Source organism: Mustela lutreola, chromosome X (genome assembly GCF_030435805.1).
Source record: "Mustela lutreola isolate mMusLut2 chromosome X, mMusLut2.pri, whole genome shotgun sequence".
NCBI classification, from domain to species: Eukaryota; Metazoa; Chordata; class Mammalia; order Carnivora; family Mustelidae; genus Mustela; species Mustela lutreola.
In genome coordinates, this window is record NC_081308.1 from 12,760,414 (window position 1) to 12,786,145 (window position 25,732).

At 44.2% G+C, this 25,732-nt stretch overlaps 1 protein-coding gene across 3 annotated transcripts in view; it reads left to right on the plus strand.

The window, feature by feature from the left end:
• SYAP1 (synapse associated protein 1) overlaps positions 1 to 20,638 on the plus strand; it is a 30,103-nt gene extending 9,465 nt beyond the window's left edge. For all 3 annotated transcript variants that reach the window (XM_059157160.1, XM_059157161.1, XM_059157162.1), the window contains 6 exons: positions 1,589 to 1,662; positions 5,391 to 5,530; positions 14,457 to 14,605; positions 15,969 to 16,027; positions 16,440 to 16,587; positions 20,309 to 20,638. In XM_059157160.1, coding sequence (XP_059013143.1) covers positions 1,589 to 1,662; positions 5,391 to 5,530; positions 14,457 to 14,605; positions 15,969 to 16,027; positions 16,440 to 16,587; positions 20,309 to 20,436 — 698 coding nt within the window. In that variant the 3' untranslated portion in view covers positions 20,437 to 20,638. The remainder of the gene's footprint in view (positions 1 to 1,588; positions 1,663 to 5,390; positions 5,531 to 14,456; positions 14,606 to 15,968; positions 16,028 to 16,439; positions 16,588 to 20,308) is intronic.
• Positions 20,639 to 25,732: the final 5,094 nt, after the last annotated feature.

Genomic DNA, 25,732 nt, shown 5'->3' on the forward strand with positions numbered 1-25,732 from the left:
TCATGCCTAGGTAAACTCAAAGTGTAAAGCAGATCTTTGGGACAAATAATCTATACAAATTAGCATACCTTCGTGATTTGTGGGAAGCAGTGCAAGTGATCCTGGCTTAGAGACTTGGCATAGGAACTGGTTAGAGCCTCTGAGATAGGAACTTTGAGGGAGTAGGGTGAAGATTGGAGGCACTTTCAGTTTTGAGGAGCCCATTAGAGCCCAGGTGAGAGGATCATGTACAGAGGCAGGGAAGGGAATGCAGTGGCATATCAGGAAAATGCCCTTGCTCAGTTGCACTAGTCACATTTCAAGGGCCCAACAGCCACATGGGACCTAGTGGCTTCTCTGTTGGATTGTGCAAACCTAGAACATTTCCATCACTGCAGAAAGTTCTTTTGGCTAGCATTGCTCTAAATTAACTGAATGGGTTCCAGCAGTGGCAGTTGATTCCTGTTTGAAGCATGGAGAATTCCATCTACCAGTAGAGATTGTTAGTCATGTAAAAACCATGAGAATGTGACCTCAGTGAAAAGTGTGTCAAGCATGAAGACAGCTGAGCAGAGACCTAGTGTTGAGGGGAAGGAAGGGAGGAACAGGAGAAATTAACAGTTCCTGAGTACCTGCTACGTGGGGGGTACTTTATATACAATACCTTTTTTTTTTTTAAAAGATTTTATTTATTTATTTGTCAGAGACAGAGGGAGAGAGAGCAAGTGAGCACAGGCAGACAGAGAGGCAGGCAGAGGCAGAGGGAGAAGCAGGCTCCCTGCCGATCAAGGAGCCCGATGCGAGACTCGATCCCAGGACCCCGAGATCATGACCCGAGCCGAAGGTAGCTGCCCAACCAACTGAGCCACCCAGGCGTCCCTATACAATACCTTCTTTAGTAAAAGGAAGGATTAGCAAGGTTAAGTAATTTGCTGAAGGTTACTCAGCTGATAAGTGATGAAACAAATCTGCCATTTTTTTTTAAGATTTTATTTTTATTTATTTAATTGATACAGAGAGAAAGAGAGAGATCACAAGTAGGCCAGAGAGGCAGGCAGAGATTGTGGGGGAAGCAGGCTCCCCGGTGAGCAGAGATTTCCCTATGGGGGGGCTCAATCCCAGGACCCCGAGATCATGACCTGAGCCGAAGGCAGAGGCTTAACCCACTTAGCCACCCAGGCGCCCCTCCCTCTTCCTTTTTAAAATAAACCATTCCTCAGTTGGACTTTGTCTGAAATTTCCTCACTGTTAGATTTAGATTACGCATTCTCAGCCAGAATACTACGTAGATGATGTTGTGTCCCCCTCAGCATATCTCCTCCGGAGGCCTACAGCGGCCCTCTCTTTCTCATTGGTCATGATGACTTGGGTCACCTGGTCAAGGTGTTGCCCAATTTCTCTGTATAATTTAAGTAATTTTTTTTTTACCGAATGCATACATGCTTTAGTCATATATCACATCTGGGAATTATAATGAATGTTTATGTTTGGAACTTGTTAGTAAATTGCTAAAATGATGATGTGGAAACTCTCATTCTTTCAAACCACAGATTGCATTGTAACCCTCGTAAACTGTTTTTCTCTTTCCTTTGTTATTGAAAACCTTTAGAAGCAGCAGTGCCCCCATGGGTTGATAGTAATGATGAAGAAACAATTCAACAACAAATCCTGGCCTTATCAGCTGTAAGTATCTATGATTCCCTGTATAGAAATACTTTTTTCCTATCATGATTTTATCCGTAGAATGTTTTTCTTCTATACAATTTTTAAAATGTTTTGAGCTGTTAGGACTGTACACATCAACTTTCACAGTTTTCCCCCACTAAGTCTCCCCCGCCACCCCCAGTTTTAACCTGCTTCTCCTTAAGTTTTTTTTCTTAACGGTAAAGTATAATCTATTACACAAAATAATTCTTTCAGTCTTAGGATTTATTATTCTTTCAGTCTTAGGATTATTTTCTGTTATTAAGAGAATCTTTGAGATACAGTATCATATAAAGTTTCTAGGTAGCATTCTAGTTCATCTGAATGAAAAGATTATAGTCTAAATTTTCTCTTTAACTGTTAAATATATTTGAAACTGAAGTTGAAAAAAAAATATTTGCTGGCCCACAAAAATTTCTCTTGAGACTTCAGAGGGAACACAGTGATACCGTTAACAATTGTACAGCACCTGACAGTTTCAGAAAGAACTTTCTTTCGCATTATCTGCTTTGAGCTTTACTGCACGTCTGTGAGGTAGATAGGGGCTTTTATCGCCATGTACAGGCGTGAGAATGTGACTCCCAAATGTGACCCTCACTACTTAACATGTGTCTCCACTAGGTGCGTTCTTAGCAGGCAAAAGCTGACTTTGATCTCTGTTCTCAGCACCCAGCAGCCTGCCTGGCATAGGACTCAGCAAATGGGGCTTTTTCCATATCATTGATTTTCAGGCTTTGTTTTTAATCCACTCTCTTTCTTTTTTAGCCAATGTCATAAATGGACCTTTAGTCTAGGAAACAGACAAAGAACTGGTCTTTACTTCCCGTCCATCATTGCCCTCCCCCAGGACATTTTAAGGTTTTTTTCTTTCCATTAGTAAAACTCACAAAGGCCTGAGCATCCATTATGAGTTCAGTGTGAACCCCATGTATTTTGTTTACTGTATTATGGCCAGGCTTGATGCTGACCTCACATGATGCTTTTCTCCAGAAGCAAATTGGGACAGTGAGGCTGTCATTTGAGGGTAAACATCAGATACTCACCAGTCAATCCCCATAGCTCCTCTGTCCCCCAGATCTGTTCTGTCCTTCTCTTCTCCTCCATCGCAAAATAAGATTCCGGCTATCCACCAGTTTTCTCTGGTCGCCAGCCTCGGCGTCTGCCTGCAGTCATACCTCCCCGCAGCCGCCCTGCTGCCCAGCCCAGGGCTCGCCCACACCCTGACAGTACTATGTTCAAAATGTACCGCTGCTCCACTCCACTGCCACCACCGTGGTCCTGATGCTATCGTCTCCTGTCCCCAGCATCCCAGCTGCTGTCCCATCTTTGTCCCTTTCCCTACAAGCCCACATCAGCAGTCACAGGGGTCCATTTATGGTACAAATCCCTCGTGTCCCTCTCCTGCCTAGAGACTTCTGATGGCATCTCATCTCCTGTAGGCTAAGATCTGAACTCCCTCCGCTGGCTTCTAAGCCCTTGGCTTTCCACACCTCTCCTCCCTTGTGCCCCACTGCTCTGCCTCCCAGCACCCCAGCCACTGTTTCTTTCTGGTGTACAAGCAAACCGAGCTTTGTCCTGCTTTAGGAACAGGACAGGAACTGTCCCGTCTTCCTGGAACCCCACCCGACACCATTCCATACGGTCTCGTCTCAAACGTCACCTCCTCCCTTGCCATCCTTTCAGCCCTCCACCAGTTGCCCCTTCTTGGAGCCTTAGCAGTCTGAGCCTTTGTCTGTCTCATGCCACGCACCCCCTACCCCCGACAACTGGAATAGGAACACCGTGACGGCAGGGACTCCATCTGTGCTGGGCCCTGCTGAGCAGGTGACACAGTGCCTGGAGCACAGCAGGTGCCAGATGGGCATCGGCGGAATGGGTGAGGCACACACACGCCTACAAGAGAGCACTCCCGATTTTAGCATGGCGCAGAGGCTTTGAACGATCTTCAGTACATCCTTTATAGTGGCTGCTGAATTTGGTAAGGGGTAGACTAAATTGCTGTAATCGAGAAGTCCCAAAATATGGAAGGTTGGAGAAGCTGTGACTTTGTCTCCCTCCCTCTTTCTCCGTCACGTAAGAGTCCAGAGATAGATGTTCCACGTAGGGGTGCTTTGCCTCCAAAGTCATCTACAAACCTGTGTTTCCTGTCTGAATCCTTTCCTGTGCCAGCCTCTAGGGTGTTGTCTGCCTTCTGTATGGGGAAGGCAGCTCCCGTGACCATGGGTGCATTGTAGCCTATGGGATTTGGGAAAGAGGTGGGTGGGCATGCCAGACTGTTTGAAAGATGAGACTCAGAAACTGTACCTCTCACTCAGACCTACGTCCCTTTGGCAGCCTAGATGCATGGTCGCTCCTAGATGCCCAGGAGCCTGGGAAATCCGGTCTCCGGCTGGGTGGCCACATGCCCAGCTGGAGCTCAAGAGTTGCGATCCTAAAAGGAAGGAAGGAAGGAAGGCATACTGGGACATAATTAGCAATCTCTGCCAGAGTCGCCTCACATTCTCTGACTTGCTGAGCACTCGTAGGGACAATTAAGACAGTACAGCAGAGTAACCCTTTAAGCTCCTTATGTTGGGGCAACCCTTAGGGCATAATGCTATCATTAGGTAGTTGTGAGAGCTCAGTTCAGCAAACTGTTTTTAGAACCTCCTCTGGGCCAGCCTTGCCCTAGGACTGGAGGTAGATCAGATGTGCCCTCCAAGAGCCTGAAGGGCTTACTGGACAGCTGCTGGATGAGGACACCGAGCGTCACTCCCTGGGAGGAGCTCTGTCACACAGGATGGTAGCGAAGCACCGAGGGGAGGGGAGGGGCAGCTCGCTGGTTTTGGAGAGGGGAGGGCATGATCTCGGGGAAGCTTCCCAGAACTGATGACATTGGAGCTGGTACTGAGTCTTGGGAGGAGAGTGTGTGGATATTTGGGGGATGCAGGGCGGGGCTGGAGGTTCCGACAGGGAGTGTTGTGAGCGCGTGGGGATGACTGGACAGCAGGCTGCGGATGTGGGAAGCCAAGTCTTGAAGACCTTTTTATACCTTTCTCATAAGCTTGGGTTTCATCTTAAAGGCGACAGAGGAGTCATTGAAGGATTTTAGTAGTAGGTAAAACGCATGTTTTTCTTGGGCAGGGTAGAAAGTGGGTTGCCCTGGGTGAGGAAAATGGGGCCGGAGACAGCTGTCCCTTCGGCGGCTGCTGTAGAGATCCGGGTGAACCGTGATGGGGCCGCTTCAGGCTTGGCAGTTTTTAGCCTGGAAAGTCAAATAACTAAAATCCATTTAGGTTCAGATTTATTCTTGCTTTATTAATATAGGAATTCTCAAAAACCAAAAATACTATTAAAATCTAACACGGGCAAGATGAGATGAAACTGACCGGTGCTGTTAGTAACCAGTTCCTAAGATTTAAGCAGCCAGTTTTCTGAGATTATTCTGCACTGAAACAAACGTATTCATATGATTTTAAACTCTAATTTCAAACTAATTGCACGACTGAATTTCCTGGCCTCCCATGAGGCTCTCTTCAGTTGAGAATGTTAAATATGTGACAGGATCTGCCGTTCTCCACTCTCTCAACAGACAAGTTAATGACACTTCAGTGGACGTTGTGGCTGGAATCTTGAGGAGAACTCAGTATCTGTCAAATCAGGGACGCATTGTTTCATATTAATTGCATACTGTGGTTTCCCCCATGTTTTTCCCCCTTTCCTTAAAGGACAAGAGGAATTTCCTTCGTGACCCTCCAGCTGGAGTGCAGTTTCATTTTGACTTTGACCAGATGTATCCCGTTGCCCTGGTCATGCTTCAAGAGGACGAGCTGTTGAGCAGGATGAGATTCGCCCTTGTTCCTAAACTGTAAGCACTGTGTTCCCGAGCCAGAGTGGGTCTGTGCACACTGTCAGGGGAAAGTTGTGGAATGGTTTCCTGCTCTCTCTCCATGAGAACAGACTCTGCTGCCCTTCAGCTCGCTTGCTCATGCTCTGCAGTGTCTGTCTGTCTCTCTCCGTCTCTCTCTCTCTCTCTCTCTCTCTCTCACACACACACACACACCCATATAATCAAAACTGAGAGTAGACCTGATAGAAAACGTCGGGTGTAGATAAGATGTGCTCTTTTATCCCCAGCCCCAGAAAGAAGCCAGAACAGTTTCCTACAGAAACAACCAAAGTGCCCATGTCTTCTAAATAGAATTAAGGTCTCCAAGGCCCATCAGGACCTGGCCCACTGCCTTTTTCCATTCAGGCTCTGTTCTCTGGCAACAATGTTCTTGTTCTCTTTCCCACCTGACGTTTTTCCTCTTCCCAACGGCCTCCTTCTCCTCCGAAAGTCCCTACTTGTCCTTTGAGCTCCAGTGCAAGCATACTGTCTCTTCAGGGATACAACCCTGACAGGTATCAGCAACCCCTCCCCCCCACAAAGGGTCACCTTCCCTTCCCCTCTGCCACCAAGGGCTCTTACCTTTTTTAAATTCCAGTTCCCTGTTTTGAATCTGTTGCACTTTCAGTCTGTAGTCTTTATTAATCTGTGAGTGTTTCTTTTTTATAGCATTCTATTTTTATTATTTTAATATTAAAAAATATTTATTATTTATTTATTTAGAGAGTACAAGTGGGGGCAGGGCGGAGTGAGTGGAGGAGAGAGAGACTCCTAAGCGTACTCCTTGCTGAGCAGGGAGCCCTACATGAGGCTCGGTCCTATGACCCTGAGATCACAACCCAAGCCAAAGTCAAAACTCAGCTGCTCAACTGACTGAGCCACCCAGGAGCCCCAGCTCTCAGTGCAGTATCTTCATGTCCTTTGAGAATGTGAAATAGAGTTTTCTTGAAATATTCTTTGGGGGACGCCTGGGTGGCTCAGTTGGTTAAGCAGCTGCCTTCAGCTCAGGTCATGATCCCAGCGTCCTGGGATCGAGTCCCACATCGGGCTCCTTGCTCCGCAGGGAGCCTGCTTCTCCCTCTGACTCTGCCTTCCACTCTGTCTGCCTATGCTCGCTCTCGCTCACTCTCTCTCTGACAAATAAATAAATAAAATCTTAAAAAAAAAAAAAAAAAAAAAGAAATATTCTTTGGTCTCAATGCTTTTCTCTGTGTCTGTCTTGGGCTCTGTCTTTCATGTTGCAGGTTTTCCTCAGGCTTCCTTATCTGAAGGCGCCTCGCTGAGGGAGCGCTGGGAGCTGTGTGTTCCCGCCGGCCTTGTGCACGGGGCGGCTCGTAGCTGAGGGCTGGGTGGCTTCCCCGAGAGGACTCCACCTCCTGCCTGATCCCTCTGAGCTGTGCCAGCTGTCCGAGTGTGGAGCGGCTTGGCTCACAGTTCCCGGTCACTCTCTGCTGCATGGGAACACAGTCCCTGGCTGGAAGGGGCAGCACGGGAGTCACAGCCAGCTGGCCGCTCCTGTGGGGCCTTGCCACCATTCCCCCGCTCTTGAGCCCAGCCGGCACCAGCCTTCAGAGGTGCCTGAGTGCCTCCTGTTCCCTGGGGACTTTCTGAGCAGACGCCTGGTGGACAGGCCCCTTCTCGCCGCCGTCCCTCCTGCGTGCAGTCGCTGCCGCGCTCACTGCTCTGCGGAGTGCATTACTCTTTGCCCTTCACCTTTCCAGCTTCCATTGTGGTCTTCTCGCTAGTTCTCTTGGTCATGTGGAGTTTGTCTACTTAATGCCTTTTCTATTATTTTAGAAGTGTTTTCAGAGGGAGCACAAGTAAATGCATGTTCATTGTGCTATGTTTAGCTGGCCAGACAGGGTTTCGGGCTTTTTTGTTTTGTTTCGTTTTTAAGATTTTATTTGTCAGAGAGAGAAAGAGAGAGCACACAAACAGGGACAGCAGCAGGGAGAGGGAGGAGCAGGCTCCCCAGGGAGCAGAGAGCCCGCTGCGGGACTCGATCTGAGGATTCCGGGATCATGACCTGAGCCGAAGGCAGACCCTCAACCAACTGAGCCCCCCCAGGCGCCCCCCAGACAGGGGCTTTAACAAATATGTGCTAGCTCTTTGGTTCCCGTGGAAGGAAAGGTCTTCTCTGTGTGAGAGAAGAGCAAGGGTTCTTGCCGACTTGGAATAGCGCTTGTATCGAACCTTTTACTTATATTACTTTGTAGTGAAACTCTTCATAATTATCAACATGTTCATGGTGAATTTTTATGGCCTTCCCCTCCCCTCCTAAAAAGAAGAGTATGGGGGTGCCTGGGGGGTTCATTTGGTTAAGTGACTGCCTTCGGCTCAGGTCGTGATCCTGGAGTCCCAGAATTGAGTCCCACATCGGGCTCCCTACTTGATAGGGAGTCTGCTTCTCCCACTGACCTCTCTCTCATTCTCTCTCTCTCAAATAAATAAATAAAATCTTTAAAAAAAAAAAAAAAAGAAGAAGAAAAAAGTATGTGTTATATGGCTAAAATCTCATTACAAATCTAATTCTTAGATTGTGTCTAAAGTAGCTTTTTTTTAAAAGATTTTATTTATTTGACAGAGATCACAAGTAGGCAGAGAGGCAGGCAGAGAGAGAGGAAGGGAAGCAGCCTCCCCGCTGAGCAGAGAGCCCGATGCAGGGCCCAATCCCAGGACCCTGGAATCATGACCTGAGCCAAATGCAGAGGCTTTAACCCACTGAGCCACCCAGGCGCCCCACAAGTAGCTATTTTGGGGGCACCTGCCTGCCATCACTCTTGATCTCGGAGTCATGAGTTCGAGCCCCACATTGGGTATAGAGATTACTTTAAAGTAAATAAATAGGGGCACCTGGGTGGCTCAGTGGGTTAAGCCTCTGTCTTTGGCTCAGGTCATGATCTCAGGGTGCTGGGATTGAGCCCCACATTGGGTTCTCTGCTCAGCAGGGAGCCTACTTCCCCCTCCCCGACCTTCCTCTCTGCCTACTTGTGATCTTTCTCTCTCTGTCAAATAAATAAAATATTTTTTAAAAATAAAAATAGAGGGGCGCCTGGGTGGCTCAGTGGGTTAAGCCACTGCCTTCAGCTCAGGTCATGATCTCAGGGTCCTGGGATCGAGTCCCGCATCGGGCTCTCTGCTCGGCAGGGAGCCTGTTTCCCTCTCTCTCTCTCTCTGCCTGCCTCTCCATCTACTTGTGATTTCTCTCTGTCAAATAAATAAATAAAATCTTTTAAAAAAATAAAATAAAATAAAATAAAAATAGATAAATAAAGTAGCTATTTTTAGTGAAGGATATCAAAAAAGTCATCTGATCTATTTTTTACTGTTATGCTCACAAAACCCTGAGAACTGGCTTTTGAACAGTTTTTGTATATATGTCTGTTGGACACTCTTTCATATCAGAATTTGAGGTTATACCTATTCTGAATAACTGCTTCCTTTTGAGAGAAGAAGCAAAACTCTGGGGTTCAGGTGGGCGTTGCATCTACAGGCTCCATTAACTTGAAGACCATATGAATCACCGTGGGCCACTTGGCAGATTCCCTGCCAGTGCTCTCGGGACTGTCCAGGGGCCCAGGCGCTCTGGGGCATGTGGCCCAGTGTACTCGTGGCAGGCACGTAGCTAGCTCTGATTCCATAGGTTTGCTTGTTGAGAATTCTGGACTGCCTTTTACTGCTGAGAGTAATTTTTAGAGTTTTTAAGATTTGGAGAATTGGTGTTTGGCAAACAATATTTCTAGTTTGTTGCTGGTCAGGTAAATTGTCTACTGAGTAATATAATTCCAGTTTCCTGTTAATTCTGCTAGGGATGATTTTAGAAATTAAGGGTTATCATTTTTTATAAATCTTTATCTGTTAGAAATGCTTACTGAAGTATTTGTGGATGAAAGGATGTGTAATAGCTGGCATTGTCTTAAAAATATTCCATCCTACACCCAGAGAAAGGTAGGTGTGGAGAGGGGCATAGGTAAAACACGATTGGCAAAATAAACTGGTAGTTGTCGGCTAGGTCACGGGTACATGGGGCTTCTTTGTTGTAGTTGCTCCACTTTTGTTTTCGTTGAAACTTCCAGAACAAAACAAATGAGCTATCATCACACACAAATCTAGGGCTTCTGGACTTTTCCTTCCTGGCACGCAGAAGTGCAACTTTGATCATTTGAGACAGTTTTTGTAAACAGAAGCCGTCATGAGCCAGGAACAATTTAGAAAATAAATCAAAAAAAAGAAAAAAGAAATCAAAACAAACACTTGCTCTATGTTTCAAAATACCTTCCAGTGCACTGACACTTGCCGGCGAAGCCAGTGCTGGCATGAGCCAGGGCTCTTGCATCAGAAACAGCCTCTGAGGCCTTCCCTTGGCCGACAGTAGAGAAATCCCAAGCCCTTTCCAGCCTCGGACTGACCTATGCCCACTGTCTGGGAAGAGGCTGTTTAGAGTTATTGTAATGCCTTCGAAGAGTCCATGAAAACATAAGTGGTAAGATAGACATTTGGGAGTGGCATGGTTTTCTTTGTCATAGGGCTCCTCACAATCCTTTTTTCCTTTTTTAATATTTTATTTATTAGAGAGAGTGCATGCACGAGCAGGGGAGAGGGGCTGAGGAAGAGGAAGAAGCAGATTCCCCTCTGAGCTGAGAGCCCAGTGACCTCGATTTCAGGACTCTGGAATTATGACCTGAGCCAAAGGCAGATGCTTAGCTGACTGCGACACCCAGGCGCCCCGCTCAGAATCTTTATATGTCATTCGCATTGTGACTCTGTCCAGAGTGTAACAGTATTTCTCTAATGTGCCTCGGTGAGCACATCCTCTCACATCAAGAGGGAGAGGTTCTGGGAAAGGAAACAGCCCAGAGAGCAGACGTTGCCCACGATCTGCTGTAGATTGGTGGTACACCTGTTTCATTTTGGATATTTCATAAAGCTCAGAATTAAGTGACTTTGAAGACATTCAGGCAGCTCACTACCTCATGGGAAGCTAAGCTCACTTCTGTCTAACTGTGACGTTAACAGTCTAAGATTCTTGAACTTATCCAAGTAAAGAGCCCCAGTTCCCCCCCTCCCCCCGCCGCCACCCCGGGTATCTTCATCTCTGTGCCCCCTCACGATCCAGGTGCTTAACCTCCAAAAGTGGGTTCTCTGAAGTGAATATAAAGTGTTGTCTAATTGCAGAAGAGCACGCTATAGGTCGTTTTTGTGTTGCTTTTTAAAGACTTCTTTATTTTACTTACTGAATCCTCGAGCAGACTCCCTGCTGAACAAGGAACCCGACGCAGGGCTTGATCCCATGACCCTGAGATCATGACTGGAGCTGAAACCAAAAGTCAGCCACTTAACCAACTGAGCCACCCAGGTGCTCCTTGTGTTGCTTTTTAAAATGCTGCCTAAGATTTTGTTCGCTTTTCTGCAGGCCGCAGCATACTCTTGTTTGCTCAGGTGAACTTGTGACTGACCGTAACACCTCACGAACTGCTGTTAAGCCAGGCCTCCTTCCTGCTGAACTATGTCCAAGAGATGTTAAAAGAAAAAGAGGGTTGTGAGACCACATGAGTTTGGAAAATACTACTTTCCATTTACTTGGCATAGTAAGAACTTACCAAGTAAGAGGTTATTATTCCTGTGACCACTCGTGTTGGCAGATAAACCTGGTTTATTTGTCCCTGAATCACCCGGATAGGGCCTGATGCATGTGGCACTCGATAAATATTGGTAGAATTAATGAAAGAAAAGATGGGGTGCATCTAGCAGCATGTCTTGTTACCTAGCCTAGCCCATGTAGATAACCTTGTATTTTGCCTTTGTTGCGTAAAAAAGCCAGTCTTCCTTGGGACACTTGGGTGGCTTAGTTGGTTAAGCGTCTCTCTTAATTTTGGCCCAGGTCATGATCTCAGGGTTGTGAGATTTAACTCCACGCTGGGCTCCACAGTGGGTATAAAGCCTGCTTAAGATTCCCTCCCTCACTGCCTCTCTTAAAAAAGAAAAAAAAAAAAAAAAACTAGCCTCTGTCACTTAAAAAGCTAGTCTCCTGGCCCAGCTTCACCATTCACAGATATGACAACTGTGTGTTCTCCTGACTTAACTAAGGCAAGTCCTGTCTTTATCCATAAGCCCACATCCTGGAATTTTCTCTTAGTTCTCATTGATTTTCTTCTACTCCTTCAAAATCTTTCTCAGTCATGCTTTCTTCCTTAGGTTTCTCCCCATTCTAAGACCTTGCATCCCTTCAAGTAAACCAGGGGGTAGAGAGGCATTCTGCTACCCTTTTGTCACTTCTACTAGCAAGATGTCTTGGGAGCACAAAAATGAGTGATTCCTCCAGGCAAAAAAAAAAAAAAAAAAAAGCCCCACACATACTCCAAAGGTCACCAAAGCCGTTGCTAGTTATGATGGGGGTGAACATTTTATGTTTTTTGTTGAGTTTTGTTTTGCCTTCCACCCTTAAGATTTTATTTGATTGCTCTGAGGTAAGCATAGTCATGTTGCTTTTTATTTTGAAATCTTCATATAGAAAAGTTGGAGATATAGCATAAAAACTTTTTTTTTTTTTTTTTTTCACTCAATTTGAGCCCTGATGTTCCTGCAAACAAGGCTTTTCCAGCATAACCATCCAGATCAGGAAACAGTCACATATGTTTTAATGCCATCTAATTCTCAGACCCCATTCATGTTGGGCTTTTTTTTTTTTTTTTATTTTTTTTTTTTTAAAGATTTTTTTTATTTATTTATTTGACAGAGAGAAATCACAAGTAGGCAGAGAGGCAGGCAGAGAGAGAGAGAGGAGGAAGCAGGCTCCCTGCTGAGCAGAGAGCCCGATGCGGGACTCGATCCCAGGACCCTGAGATCATGACCTGAGCCGAAGGCAGCGGCTTAACCACTGAGCCACCCAGGCACCCTGGGCTTTTTTTTTTTTAAGATTTTTTTTTTACATATATTTATTTGACAGATCACAAGTAGGCAGAGAGGCAGGCAGAGAGAGACGGAGGAGGAAGCAGACTCTCCACCGAGCAGAGAGCCCGACTCGGGGCTCGATCCCAGGACCGTGAAATCATGACCTGAGCTGAAGGCAGAGGCGTTAACTCACTGAGCCACCCAGGCGCACCCCCATTCACGTTTTATCATTTGTCCCAATGTCCTCTTGAGTAAGAGGATCCTGTACAGACTCAAGTGTTGCATTTAGCTTTCGTGTCTCTTAGTCTCCTTCGGTCTGTTGCATCCTGTCAGCTGGTGCACACTGCCATTTTGTCCTGTTACTGTCCACACTTTGGTCACTTCGCTTGATGAAGGCGGTTTCTGCCAGACTTCTTGACTATAAAGTTACTTCTTCCCTCTTTGAAATGAGTATTTTCTGGAGAGGTACTTTGAACTCTAAAAATACTGCATTCCTCATCAGACTTTGAATGTATTCATGTATTTATTTGTGTCTATATTGACTCATGGTTCTATTTTATGCAATGGTTATAATCCGTTGCTGTCATTATTTATTTTGATGCTCAAATTATCGCCAACTTGACCAGCGGAAGCACATTCAAGCTTCTTTGTCTTTTGACTCATTTTCATCATTCTTTAAGTGCTTCCTTGTTTCCTGTATGGAATAGTCCAAGCTCCTCTTGTTCTCTCCTTTGTAACCCTGGAATTGGCCACTAATCCAAAGAGCTCTGGTTCATTTTAGTGGAAAATGGTGTACAGACACCAAGCTTTGAGTGCTAGTCATGTTCATTGCTATTGGGGTGTCACTACCCCTTGGTCCACTCAGCGGACAGAGCTGGGGAATATCTGTGTGCTCATGTATATACACATATACTCATTTGCATCTCTATTGAATGAAAGCCATGTATTCATGGTGCTACCTCACAACAGGGATCATTCTCGAATTTTCCCTTTCAATGCTTCTAACTCCCTTCTCTGATCATGAGAAACTTGGTTTGCATGTCCTTAAAATTTCTGTTTAATTAATGAACCCCCTGCGTGTAACCAGTCTTCCATTTTTGCCACCACCCCTTCTCCTGCTCAGACACCCCCCTCTCCCTGCTCACACTGTCACTTCCCATTCCAGGCCACCCCCATGTGGACACTCACCTTACCCACCTTGGTCACCAGCACCCCCTGCCAGGTGATTCTCATAGGCAGACAAGTTTGAGGACCACTGAGCATTCTTAGGTTGAACTGCACTTCAGTCATTTTTTTTTTTTTTTTAAGATTTTTATTTATTTATTTTGACAGAGAGAGATGACAAGTAGGCAGAGAGAGAGGAGGGACGCAGGCTCCCCGCTGAGCAGAGAGCCCGATGCGGGGCCCGATGCAGGGCTCGATCCCAGGACCCTGGGATCATGACCTGAGCCAAAGGCAGAGGCTTTAACCCACTGAGCCACCCAGGCGCTCCTGCACTTCAGTTTTTTATCAGTCATCTCCCACGTCCCTACTAACATTTACTGATTGCTACTTATCTGTGTGCTGCCAGACATTTCCTTTCATAACAAACTACACCCACAATCTTTTCTTGTCACTGCTTGAAAGCTCTTAATTGTTCGGTCAGCAGCAAACACACTGCCATTCTGGCTGCGCTTGTGCTCTCCCAGGCCGGTGTGCTGGTCTCACAACAGTGCCTGTTTCCTCTGCTGACGGCCCTGTTGGTAGCATCAACATACCAAGAAATGCAGAGGTTTCATTGGTGTTCTGTAAGTTGTCTTTTGCTGCTGTGGAGAAGATAGCTATTCTTTTTATCCTGTCCCACAGCTTCCAGTTCAAAAGCAAGTGAGAATCTCCTTCGAGCCTCACTCGGATTTGAAAATGCGCCTAAAAAACCCTTTCCTCCCGCCTCTGCTAAAACAGACCCCCCCCCCCCAAACATGCATTTGTATGTGTCACGGGCATTCTCAAATGCCTTGTTGTCTGTCCTGAAAAGCGTGAAAGAAGAAGTGTTTTGGAGAAACTACTTTTACCGCGTCTCCCTGATTAAGCAGTCAGCCCAGCTCACGGCCCTGGCCGCCCAGCAGCAGGCCTCCGGGAAGGAGGAGAAGAGCCGTGGCACCGAGGAAGACCTGCCGCTGACAGGTATGTTTGGAGAAGACTTCACTGTGTGTTTAAAAAAAAAGAGTTACCTTCAAAATATTCTTAGAGACTCTCATGAGCTTGTCATCTTGTACGTACCAAAAATGTCATTGTAATCTTCTGGAAAACTCTTTCCTTTCCAGTGGAACATTCATTTTCGTTGCCCTCTCTCTGACCCTGCTCACATGTCTTCCCCAAGCTTTGCTTTCCTTTGCTTTCTTTTTCTTGTTCTTTGGGGTTTTTACTTCTTTTTATTTCTCTCTCGGTCACTAGGCATTTTCCCATCTCTTTCCTTGCCCTTTACGATGTAACATTTTATACCTTCTGTCCTCTCCCGATTCAGTCCACTGCTTTTCTTTATTTCTCTGCTTCCATTCAAGCAGATGCTCCCCTGGTACTGTACCCTGTAGACCAGAACTGAGCTCCGTTCCACTCCAAGTTACTAGTGGCTAGGCCAGACCTAGCTCTTACTGGGACATCTGACCCCTGGTTGTTGGGGAAGTGTTTTATAATACCAGCAACAATTTAAGATCTGTAGTAATAATTAAAATGAGAAAGGTATTCCAAAAACTAAGAACGTATTTTGTGTCATATTTTTAACATTTCATGAACACCTGTATGTAGGTACTAATTATAGCTAAAGACTTACCTGTTCGTGGAATTTTAAATAATTATGCAGAACCGTGTATCCTAAGGCACGGGTTGTAAAGACCACCAGAAAAGAACCTGACGCTGCATGTAGGGTCAGGGAAATGTAATGAAGTTGCTCTATACAGCAAAATTTGGCATTTTGCATATAGATGTTAAAAAGAATCCCAGTTGTCTGTTATTCTTTATTATTTGCTTTCATTGATTTTACTAGAAAATGCCATTTTACCAACTACTGCCTGTATCACAAAATGGGCTTAAGACAGGATTCAGTAAAGACTATACACCTAGTAAGGTTCATAAGACAGAAAACGTGGCCCAGGAGAAGGAGGGGAAGTGTTGCACTTTGCTTTGTGCTTTCCAGCATTTGTGACAAATGGAAAATTTGATAAATAACTGAATTCTCAGTATCCTAAAAGAAGGAGCAGATCTATTCCTGAATTTGATTCCAGCTAACACTGAGGTCAAAATTTATTTCCTGCTTAGAAATCTTAAATGAGGGGCATCAAATAGGATGACATTTAAAACATAAGTATAGTATTCCCAAAAGAAAGAAGTTGAAATGGTCTAACCTAGCTATTTCTTGAAAGCATAACATAAAAGCTCATTTCTGAAAATTATTTAGTATCATCGTACTTGTGGATATTTTAGTTGTTACTATAACATGTATTCAGAATTGAATCAAGCAATTTTTGTCTCTTTTATTCTCACTTCTTAGAGGCAGTACGGCCCAAAACGCCACCTGTCGTAATCAAATCTCAGCTTAAAACTCAAGAGGTAATACAGTTTTACGTTGTACCTAGTAGTTGATGTCTGGAAATGAAATAACTCTGTGTTAACTCTCAGCTCCCATGTGAAACTGCTTATGAATATGGGTCTTACCTGTTTTGAGGAAGAGGGGTCCAGCACTTGCGTAGTTAGGGACCTATAGCTGAGACGTGAGGCGATTCCCTGCTGTCAGTCATTTTAGATGCACTGTCAGGAATTGGACTGAATGACTGGAGTGACCCAGCCTGAGAAAGCACAGCGGATTCAGGTAGAGGCTCATCTGGCTCCCAAGCCGCCGCGCAGGTTAGAAGGCCGGAGAGCAGTGAGCATCTGACTAGCGGAGGAAGGAGAAGAAACGGACGCTGCGCTAACTGCTTGCTGCTTAGAAAACCATTCCCAGAGCTGCTTTGTTGCATTTCAGGATGAAGAGGAGATTTCTACCAGCCCAGGGGTTGCTGAGTTTGTCAGCGACGCCTTTGATGCCTGTAACTTAAATCAGGAGGATCTGAGGAAGGAAATGGAGCAACTGGTTCTTAACAAAAAGGAGGAGGAGACAGCTGTTCTAGAAGGTACCAGACTAACAAAATTGCTGTACTCTTTTCGGATTCTGAAGTAGATTGTAGAAAATGTCATTCTGAAGCAAATGCACAAACATACTGTAACTTCTGCGTCGGAATCGCTTCTCTGTTCCCTGTTAGCAGGTGGATTCTAGCACAGGTGACCAGACCTCACGTCCCTCTGCCTTAAGCACGCACAGGAGTGGAGAGTGGAGAGACTGAGCCCAGAGAGGATAAGTGATTGGTCCAAGGCACCTCACCCCAACAACATGTGGCCAATAACGGGCAACACAGAGCACATACCCTTTCACTTAGAGACACTGTCCTCCAACCTTCTACTTGGGTTTATACTTTTTTTTTTTTTTAGATTTTACTTATTTATTCGACAGACAGAGATCACAAGTAGGCAGAGAGGCAGGCAGAGTTGGGGGGGAGCAGGCTCCCTGCTGAGCAGAGAGCCTGATGTGGGGCTTGATCCCAGGACCCCGAGATCATGACCTGAGCCGAAGGCAGAGGCTTAACCCACTGAGCCACCTAGGCGCCCCTATACTTTAAAAAAAAAAAAAGATTTTATCATTCGAGAGAGCAAGAATGTGCACATGAGCAAGGAGAAGGGCTGAGGGAGAAGCAGGCTCCCCAGTGAGCAGGAAGCCCAACATGGGGCTCAGTCCCAGGACCCTGGAGTCATGATCTGAGTCAAAGGCAGACACTTAACTGACTGAGCCCCCCAGGGGCCCCTTGGCTTTATACTTCTTTGTAGAAGATTCTTTTCCCTGCTGCTGTGTGACACAGAGCATTGCTTCCAGGAAGGAGCGTCTGCCTTTAAAAAAATAATATAGAGACAAAGTGCCAACGGGCGGGGGGGCTGCTTTCTTTGGCACATCAGGACAAATGACTGGCTTTCTACTGGGTGAAAAGCAAAGGCTTGGGTTAATCATCATCGATGAATAGTGTTTCATGAAGGCTTCTGAGACTTACAATGTACTCGGGAAGCCAGCTGCCTCCATTTGTGCGGAGAACACCCGTGAGACAGCTCGCTACCCGGAGGTGAGCTGGAGCCCTGACGGCACGCCACAGACGGACTTCGGAGGAAAGAATTGGGAAGGAAGGAAGGAAGGAAGAGTCTCTGGGGGAAAGAGAGGCCAGAGGGAACTGAAAACTTGGGCTCACTAGGTACCTCAGACCCCTCCCACCCCATCTGTTTCTGATAAAGATGGCTGCTGGCCACCGCGGAAGGACAGTGGGCAAGAGCCCCATGTGTCGTAGGCGGACTGGGCACTGGTTCCCTTTTTGCTGGAAGTTGCCCTGAGGCAGGATTCGTAAGGTGCTGGCTAGATGCTTTGGGCAAGCTGTTCTGTCACTGAATTCCTGCCCAAGTTATAATTGGGACCATGTAATATTCTTTTTTTTTTTTTTTTTAAAGATTTATTTATTTATTTATTTGACAGAGAGATCACAAGTAGACAGAGAGGCAGGCAGAGAGAGAGAGAAGCAGGCTCCCTGCTGAGCAGAGAGCCCGACATGGGACTCGATCCCAGGATCCCGAGATCATGACCCGAGCCGAAGGCAGCGGCTTAACCCACTGAGCCACCCAGGCGCCCCGAGACCATGTAATATTCTTTTATATATTTATTGTCTTGGCCCCCAGCTAAACTGTAGGTTCCTCAGGGCAGTTGCACCTTGTTTTTGCACCCCACGGTACCTAACATGGAGTCTGGCACCCAGCAAGCCACCAATAAATACTGTGACATTGGTGGTTTGCCATGGAACACACTGCATCCTTTCCCTTGATTCTCCACTCCCAAGAAAAATGAAAACATTTGGTTTTGGGGGGGCGCCTGGGTGGCTCAGTGGGTTAAGCCTCTGCCTTTGGCTCAGGTCTTGATCCCAGGGTCCTGGGATCGAGCCCCACGTTGGGCTCTCTGATCAGCTGCCTGCTTCCCCCTCTCTATCCACCTGCCTCTCTGCCTGCTTGTGATCTCTCTCTCTCTCTCTCTGTCAAATAAATAAATATATAAATAATCTTTAATTTAAAAAAAATTGGTTTTTGTTTACTCTATAGCTACGAAGTTTAAGGTTTGTATTTACTTATTTATTTACTTTTAAAGATTTTATTAATTTGTGTGAGAGGGGGAGCACCAGCAGAGGGAACAGCAGGCTAAGTAGGCAGAGGGAGAAGCAGACTCCCTGCTGAGCAAAGAGCCTGATCTGGGACTCTCTAGGATTATGACCTGAGCTGAAGGCAGACACCTAACCGACTGAGCCACCGAGGAGTCCCAAGGTTTGTTTTTAAAAGAAGACAATGGGGGCACCTGGGTGGCTCAGTCCATTAAGTGGCTGCCTTCCGCTCAGGGCATGATCCCAGGGTCCTGGGATAGAACCCCGCATCAGGCTCCCTGCTCAACAGAGAGCCTGCTTCTCCTTCTCCCTCTGCCTGCTGCTCTACCTACTTGTGATCTCTGTCTGTCAAATAGATAAATAAAATCTTAAAAATAAAAAAAAAAAGTCTTGTTTAAAAATATAAAAATAAAAATAAATAAAATAAAAGAAGACAGAGGAGGTGCCCAGCTGGCTCATTTAGCAGAGCATCTGACTCTTGATCTCAGGGTTAGGAGTTTGAGCCCAACATTGAGCATAGATATTACTTAAAATCTTTAAAAAAAAAAAAAAAAAAAGATCAAAATGAATTTTGGCTTTGTTTTTTCAATAGCTGGTTTGTTTGTTTTCTATTTTATAATACTACATAGCAGATGTCTTATCATCTACATACATACATATATGTACACACACACACACACACACATTGAGGGTCTAAGTGGAAAGTTGCAGTTCTGAATCTCAGCACAGAAGAGGAACGTGAGAGCTTAGATGGAGCCCCGTGTGAGGGGCCAGGCTTCATTAGGAAACCTGACTTCAGGTTCTGGTATCCCTGTGGCCACTCTAGGGAGACTGCTAGAGTGTTTACGCACAGATTGTGAAGCCTGCAGGCCTGGCTCCGTCTGGATGTCTGTTGCTATCATGCTGTGTGTTCTTGGACAAGTCACTTAACCTGTCTAAGCCTCTGTTTTCCAACCTATAAAATGTGCTGCAGGGTATCTAGTTCCTGGATTGTTGTAACGATGAAGGGGAGAAAAGGAGTGATACACAGAAAGCCGTTAGTACAGTGCCCATCTCAGTGAGTGCTCAAGAAACGCTGGCTGTTTTTTTCTACCATCATCATTGTTGATAGTGTTAAAAACTAATTTGCAACCAAACATTATCAACTATCCATTTAAATATAAGGAAAAGCAGAGGTTTTAGAAAGCAAAATAACACCCAAACATATAGCACTTAACCGAGGTATCTTTCTAATCGTATTTCCTTTCGGTTACTATTAAAATTTGGTCACTTTTTCTGAGCACACATGGCAAGAAAGCCTGAAATGTTAAAAATTATCATGGCTAGGGGTAGCCTGGGTGGCTCAGTGGGTTAAAGACTCTGCCTTCAGCTCAGGTCATGATCCCAGGGTCCTGGGATCGAGTCCCGAGTCCGGCTCTCTGCTCAGCGGGGAGCCTGCTTCCTCCCCTCTCTCTCTCTCACTACTTGTGATCTCTGTCTGTCAAATAAATAAATTAAATCTTTAAAAAAAAAATTACCATGGCTAGGATTTCCACAGGGAATTATACTTGACCAAGTTGTTAAAACCAACATTGTGAATTCAGAGAGAATTTTTTCCTTCTCATTTGTTTTTCAGAAGATTCTGCAGATTGGGAAAAAGAGCTACAACAAGAGCTTCAGGAATATGAAGTGGTGACAGAGTCAGAGAAACGAGATGAAAACTGGGATAAGGAAATAGAAAAAATGCTGCAGGAGGAAAATTAGCTCTTTCCTGAAATAAAAGAATAATGCTTAACATTCTGTAACTGACATTAAATTCTAGATGACAACACTTGCTGAATCAGAAAGCACAAAAGATGGGTATAATTTTGAAATCCAAGATTGTTCATTTTTAGGCTGAAATTTGCCTTTTTTGCTTTTAAAAAAAAGTATATAGAAATAGTTATCCTAATAATCAAAAAGGATGTTTTATAAATCTATTTAGAGGTATTCATGTAGTCACTATGGATATCTTTGCCACAGAAATGCAAGTAAAATTTTAGAATTCTGTTTTCTGTGAGGTCAGAATTATAATTTATTCTTCAATTTTTTTTTTCTAAACATTTGTACTTCTTGTTGCACTTTCACTGATACATGTATGTTAAAGTACTTATGTAATGAATTGATAACTATCAAAATGACCAAATTGTACCAAAGAACCTAAGAAGAAGCACTTTCAAGACTATTTTCTTGCTAGGTATTTTCTAAAATTCCATCTAGAAGCCAAAAGGTAAGATAATGATGTTGATTTTAATGGTGTAAACATCACATAATTTGAAACTGAGAAATACCGTGCAAAGACGTTTCTTTTTCTCTGGGGCCTTTTCTTTCTTTCTTGTGTTGTTGTTTGTTTCTTTATTTGTTTTTTTAACTATACCACATTTAATATTGTTGCTTTCCTAAATTCCACATCACAGTTTTTGTAGAAAATGGGGCCTTTTGTCCTTTTTATATTAATGACCTTCACAAGCCCATTCAGCTTACATTCTCTTGTTTTTGTTTAAAAAGTTTCAGCTTTGTTTGTCTTAATTAAACTGTTAGTCCTTATAAAATTGTGTTACTCTAAGTGCAGCTTACAGAACTTCACCGCTCAATCCTGCTTATATTATCCTACACCAGCAGGCCCATGCTCATAGGATATAGTATTTTAAAAGAACAAGGTGGCTTAATGTCAGAACACTTTTGAGACGTTGGCTTCGTAAAACGTTCATATTTCTCAAGGAAACTTTATTTCATAAAAGGGAATAGAGTTAAGATGATTCTTTATGGGAAAAAATGTACATATGTATATTTTTGACCCTATAAAAATTAGCCCATGGTCCTCTGGCAAAGGTATCGTCAGTGAGAGAACTGGATGTGTGTCCGGGCTTTACTCGTGTTTGTAGCTTGGTGTACATACTGGTGAGTGAGCCAGACCGTCTCAGCTAGGACCCCTTGGGTTATAGTAATAAACTCATGTATTCTATGAAATCGCTGACCCCATCATCAAGGGATTTCCACTCATGGTGTAACAGTTGATGATTACTGAGTTTGGGTTCAGAGATAATGACTGGCAATTTCTTTAATAATCCTGTTGAAGGGAAAAGTTTGGATTTTTTTAAAGTAGAGTTTTCTGGAGGGAAAGAAACATGTAAAATGTTTTTAAGTAGCTGAAAGTCCTGGATGTAAGCAGATCAGAATACGACAGTGCTTTGCTCTTGGTATATGCACTAAAATTCACATTGTTGAATAAATATAAAAAGGCAAAGGTTTCAGAGAAAGCTAAGGAAAAAAAAACCTAAAATGACAATAGACGTGTTATGGTTATTACTATCAACTTTACATGATATTCTTATTGCATTTAAAAACAAGCTAATTGTGCATTGCTTTATAAGAATAAAAGACTAAAATAATATTTAATACACAGCATAAAAATACAGTTATGCTCTATTTTTATGATTCAAATAGGAGTAAAATGTTCTGCTCTTTTAAGTGATACAGGTAACTGAAATGTATTCCTTTAAAGGGAAAAATAATTTATAACCATGGTGGGTGGAAAATTCCTAAGTATTTATTACATGCCCGAAGGGTAGCCAACAAGCTATGCTGGGCATAAAAACACATACGCTTCACACTATGTGAAGATATAAACACATTAAATAAAAACATGTAAGCTTCACACAATGAATCCCACACTATGGGGATCATACCTCACCGCTCACAGTGTGTGGCTCAGGAAGTAGCAATGGCCAGCCCTAGAAGTTTGCTAGAAATGCAGGGTCTCAGGCCTGGCCACAGACCTGATGGCCCGGACTCCGCATGTTACTGAGACCCCCATTAGAATGGGCTTTACAGTTGGAGGCACATTGGACTAGCGTCCTAATGCCCTGAGGGCTGCTGAGGTTGCTGGTGCCTTGTACTTTTTACCCGTCCGCTATCATGGTTGGATGATGGTGTCTTTCTAGTTGGTGTTACAGATGCCGCCTCTGCTGTTCCAGCCGGTTCCTGCTGCCGACTCACCTTTCCACGCTGCCAAATAAAGAGGAGCCAAGCTCCCAGGGAGACGATGAATAATCCTGCTAAGTCAGATCTCTCTGATGTCACACATTTCAGAGGGAAATAACAACGCTACAAAGCCCACAGATAAGGCTCCCTGAGAACTGCTTCACGTGGTCACGAGCTTTCTCTGAGGTTCCTAAGCAGCATCAGAGGGCTGCTGGCCCCCGAAGGCTAGAAAGGATGGATGGAACCCTGTGTGGCACGTTCATGCACATAAAATCAAGTAAAAATAGTTGACAAGGTGATGGAGTATTGAACCAAACTATGTCTTTAAGGCCAATTTTAGCTATGGGGAGCCTTACTTGACAAGAACGAGAACATCTCTGTACAGTTCCAGCAGTTTATGGCACGTACGACAAGGCCACTGCTGCCCCAGCCTTCGCCCGAGCGCGCCCGACTCACGATGTCCGAAGCTCCTCGTATGCAGAAGTGGCAACTTCCTAGGCGAAGTGGGAAATCTCAGTTTGGAAGTCTTGAAAGGTTAAACTAGAAAACCTTGTCTTTTAGGAGATACTTGTAACTCGGAGTGATTTCCGTACAGTAACCAAGATGGTTTTTCACAAACTATTATTACAAATAGGATTTTTAGGACATTTTAAAGGTTTACAAAACAAACAAACAAAAAAGATCACATCCAACTTGCCATAGGTTATTTCCTTCCTTGACCACTTTGGTATAAAAACCAGGACTGTGAATGTGCTTCTGTAAACACTTTGATTTGGTTCTTTCTGGTAATAGTGAGATTTTTCCATTTTAAAGCTAAACCTTTTTCACCTGTAAAAATTAGATGCATTTAACTTTCGCAAAATTTGTTTCAGCTTTTAAAAATATAAGTAGTAGGAATTTTGATATAGTTTATATAATCTGTTTTTTTGGGAGGAAAACAGGCCTTTTTAATAAATGATTATTTCCAGACTATATTGATAGGAAAATAAAATTACAAGATGCATGTTACAATACCCAAAAAAGATGGTGCTTATTAAACCAGTGAGTCATGGCAGATGACAAATACATATTCATGAACCTTTAATCACATGCAGTTACATATTTCTCATGAATCATCAGTTGTTTATCTGGTCCTCACACTTAGGGATTTGTTCAGATGAAGCCATTTATGATTTCAGTTGTTAAACTACGATTAGTTTTCAACAGCATTTATTCAGTGCATTCTGATCTATTTCCAATATGAAAAAACTATATTCAACTTGGTTCTGAATAAATAAACCTCATTTTTAGTGATATGTTATAATGGTTTTTCCTGAAAAACTAACAATTCTCTTACAATAAGGACCTATAAATATTTCAGAGTTATCAGGTATGTAAGCTTCTATTAGAATTAAAACTACCTTAAGAAGGTACTGAGTTTTGGGGCGCCTGGGTGGCTCCAGGATGGGTTAAAGCCTCTGTCAACAGCTCAGGTCATGATCCCAGGGGATCCCAGGGTCCTGGGATCAAGCCCCACATCGGGCTCTCTGCTCATCGGGGAGTCAGCTTCCCCTCCTCTCTCTCTCTGCCTGCCTCTCTACCTGCTTGTGATCTCTTTCTCTCAAATAAGTAAATAAAATCTTAAAAAAAAAAAAAAAAAAAAAAAGACCGTATTGGGTTTTAAGAACACATTTTACTTTCAAGTGCAGTGGGTTGTCCTTCGCAATAGAAAGTAATTCTAATCCAGTCAACAGGTCTTTTACTCTAAAGCTCCTGTGGGATTTTTCCCTCCTCCAGTCGTGATAGTAATATTGATCTATCTTGTTCTTTCCTGATAACCATGATGAGCACTGATGGTGCTTTCTGCTGGCTAAAGCTAAAACTCACCAAGGTTAACCAGTTCTCAGTAAAGCCAAGGGGAAAGAATTTCAGCCTGTGTTTTAATAGGGGCACCTGGCTGGCTCAGTCTGTAGAGCATGTGACTCTTGGGGTTCAGTTCAAACCCCACGTTGGGCCTAGAGTTTATTTAAACAAAACAAAACACTAACCTAATAAATAGATATAGTCAACACACTAGAGGATTTGGGTAAATACCACTGAAGAATCCACATTATAATCATGAAAATAGCCAGCACATTATATTCTCCTCTGCCATATTGCACTTTGTGCAAAAATCAAAATACAGCAAAAGGACCGCATCGGTCAACAACATTCACTCCCATGGAGACACTGCAGGTTATAAACGTGATGTGGGAACTGAGCTAAATGGTGTCCTACCAAAAGAGTGTGGCACAAGATACATTAGGGCCCCAGCTGGCTCAAGTTGTAGAGTGTGTGGCTCTTGATCTCAGCATCATGAGTTCAAGCCCCACGTTGTGCCTGAAGTTTACTTAAAAAAAAGAAAAAATGTGGGGCACCTGGGTGGCTCAGTCCGTTAAACTTCTGCCTTTGGCTCAGGTCATGATCCCAGGGTCCTTGTACCGAGGCTCACATCGGGCTCCTTGCTCAGCAGGGAGCCTGTTTCTCCCTCTACCTGCCACTCCCCCTGCTTGTGCGTGCTCTCCCCCTCTCTCTGTCAAATCTTTATTTAAAATAATGCCATCAGCAAGATTAGCATTCTTTGTTTATTGAATGAGCAGAATGAGTGCTTGTGAAATTAAGGCATGAAAACAGACACTGTTAAATCTGAACAACACACAAAAGTAATTTCATAACAAGAACATGGGATGCATGTCTTGCTGTCCTTAGTACCACGCTTTTAGGATTCCGGCTAAGGCAGTGACCCTGTGCTTGAGAACCACCAGGGAGCTTTAAAAATGCTGATGCCCAAGCCCCACTCCCCAGAGAGACTAACCGTTGAGGTTGTAGCCTGGGCATAGGGCTGTTTCAGTTTTTGTTTTATAAGTTCCCAAGTTGTTCTGAAGAGCAGCTAGAATTGCAAATCTCTGGGCCTAGGGAAAAGAGGCCTGGGGGAAAAAGATTTGTTTCGGCAAGATAACTAGGGAGCACTCAGTTGCTTCCTTAGAAAAATGAAAGGGTGGAATTGCCTGGGTTTTTT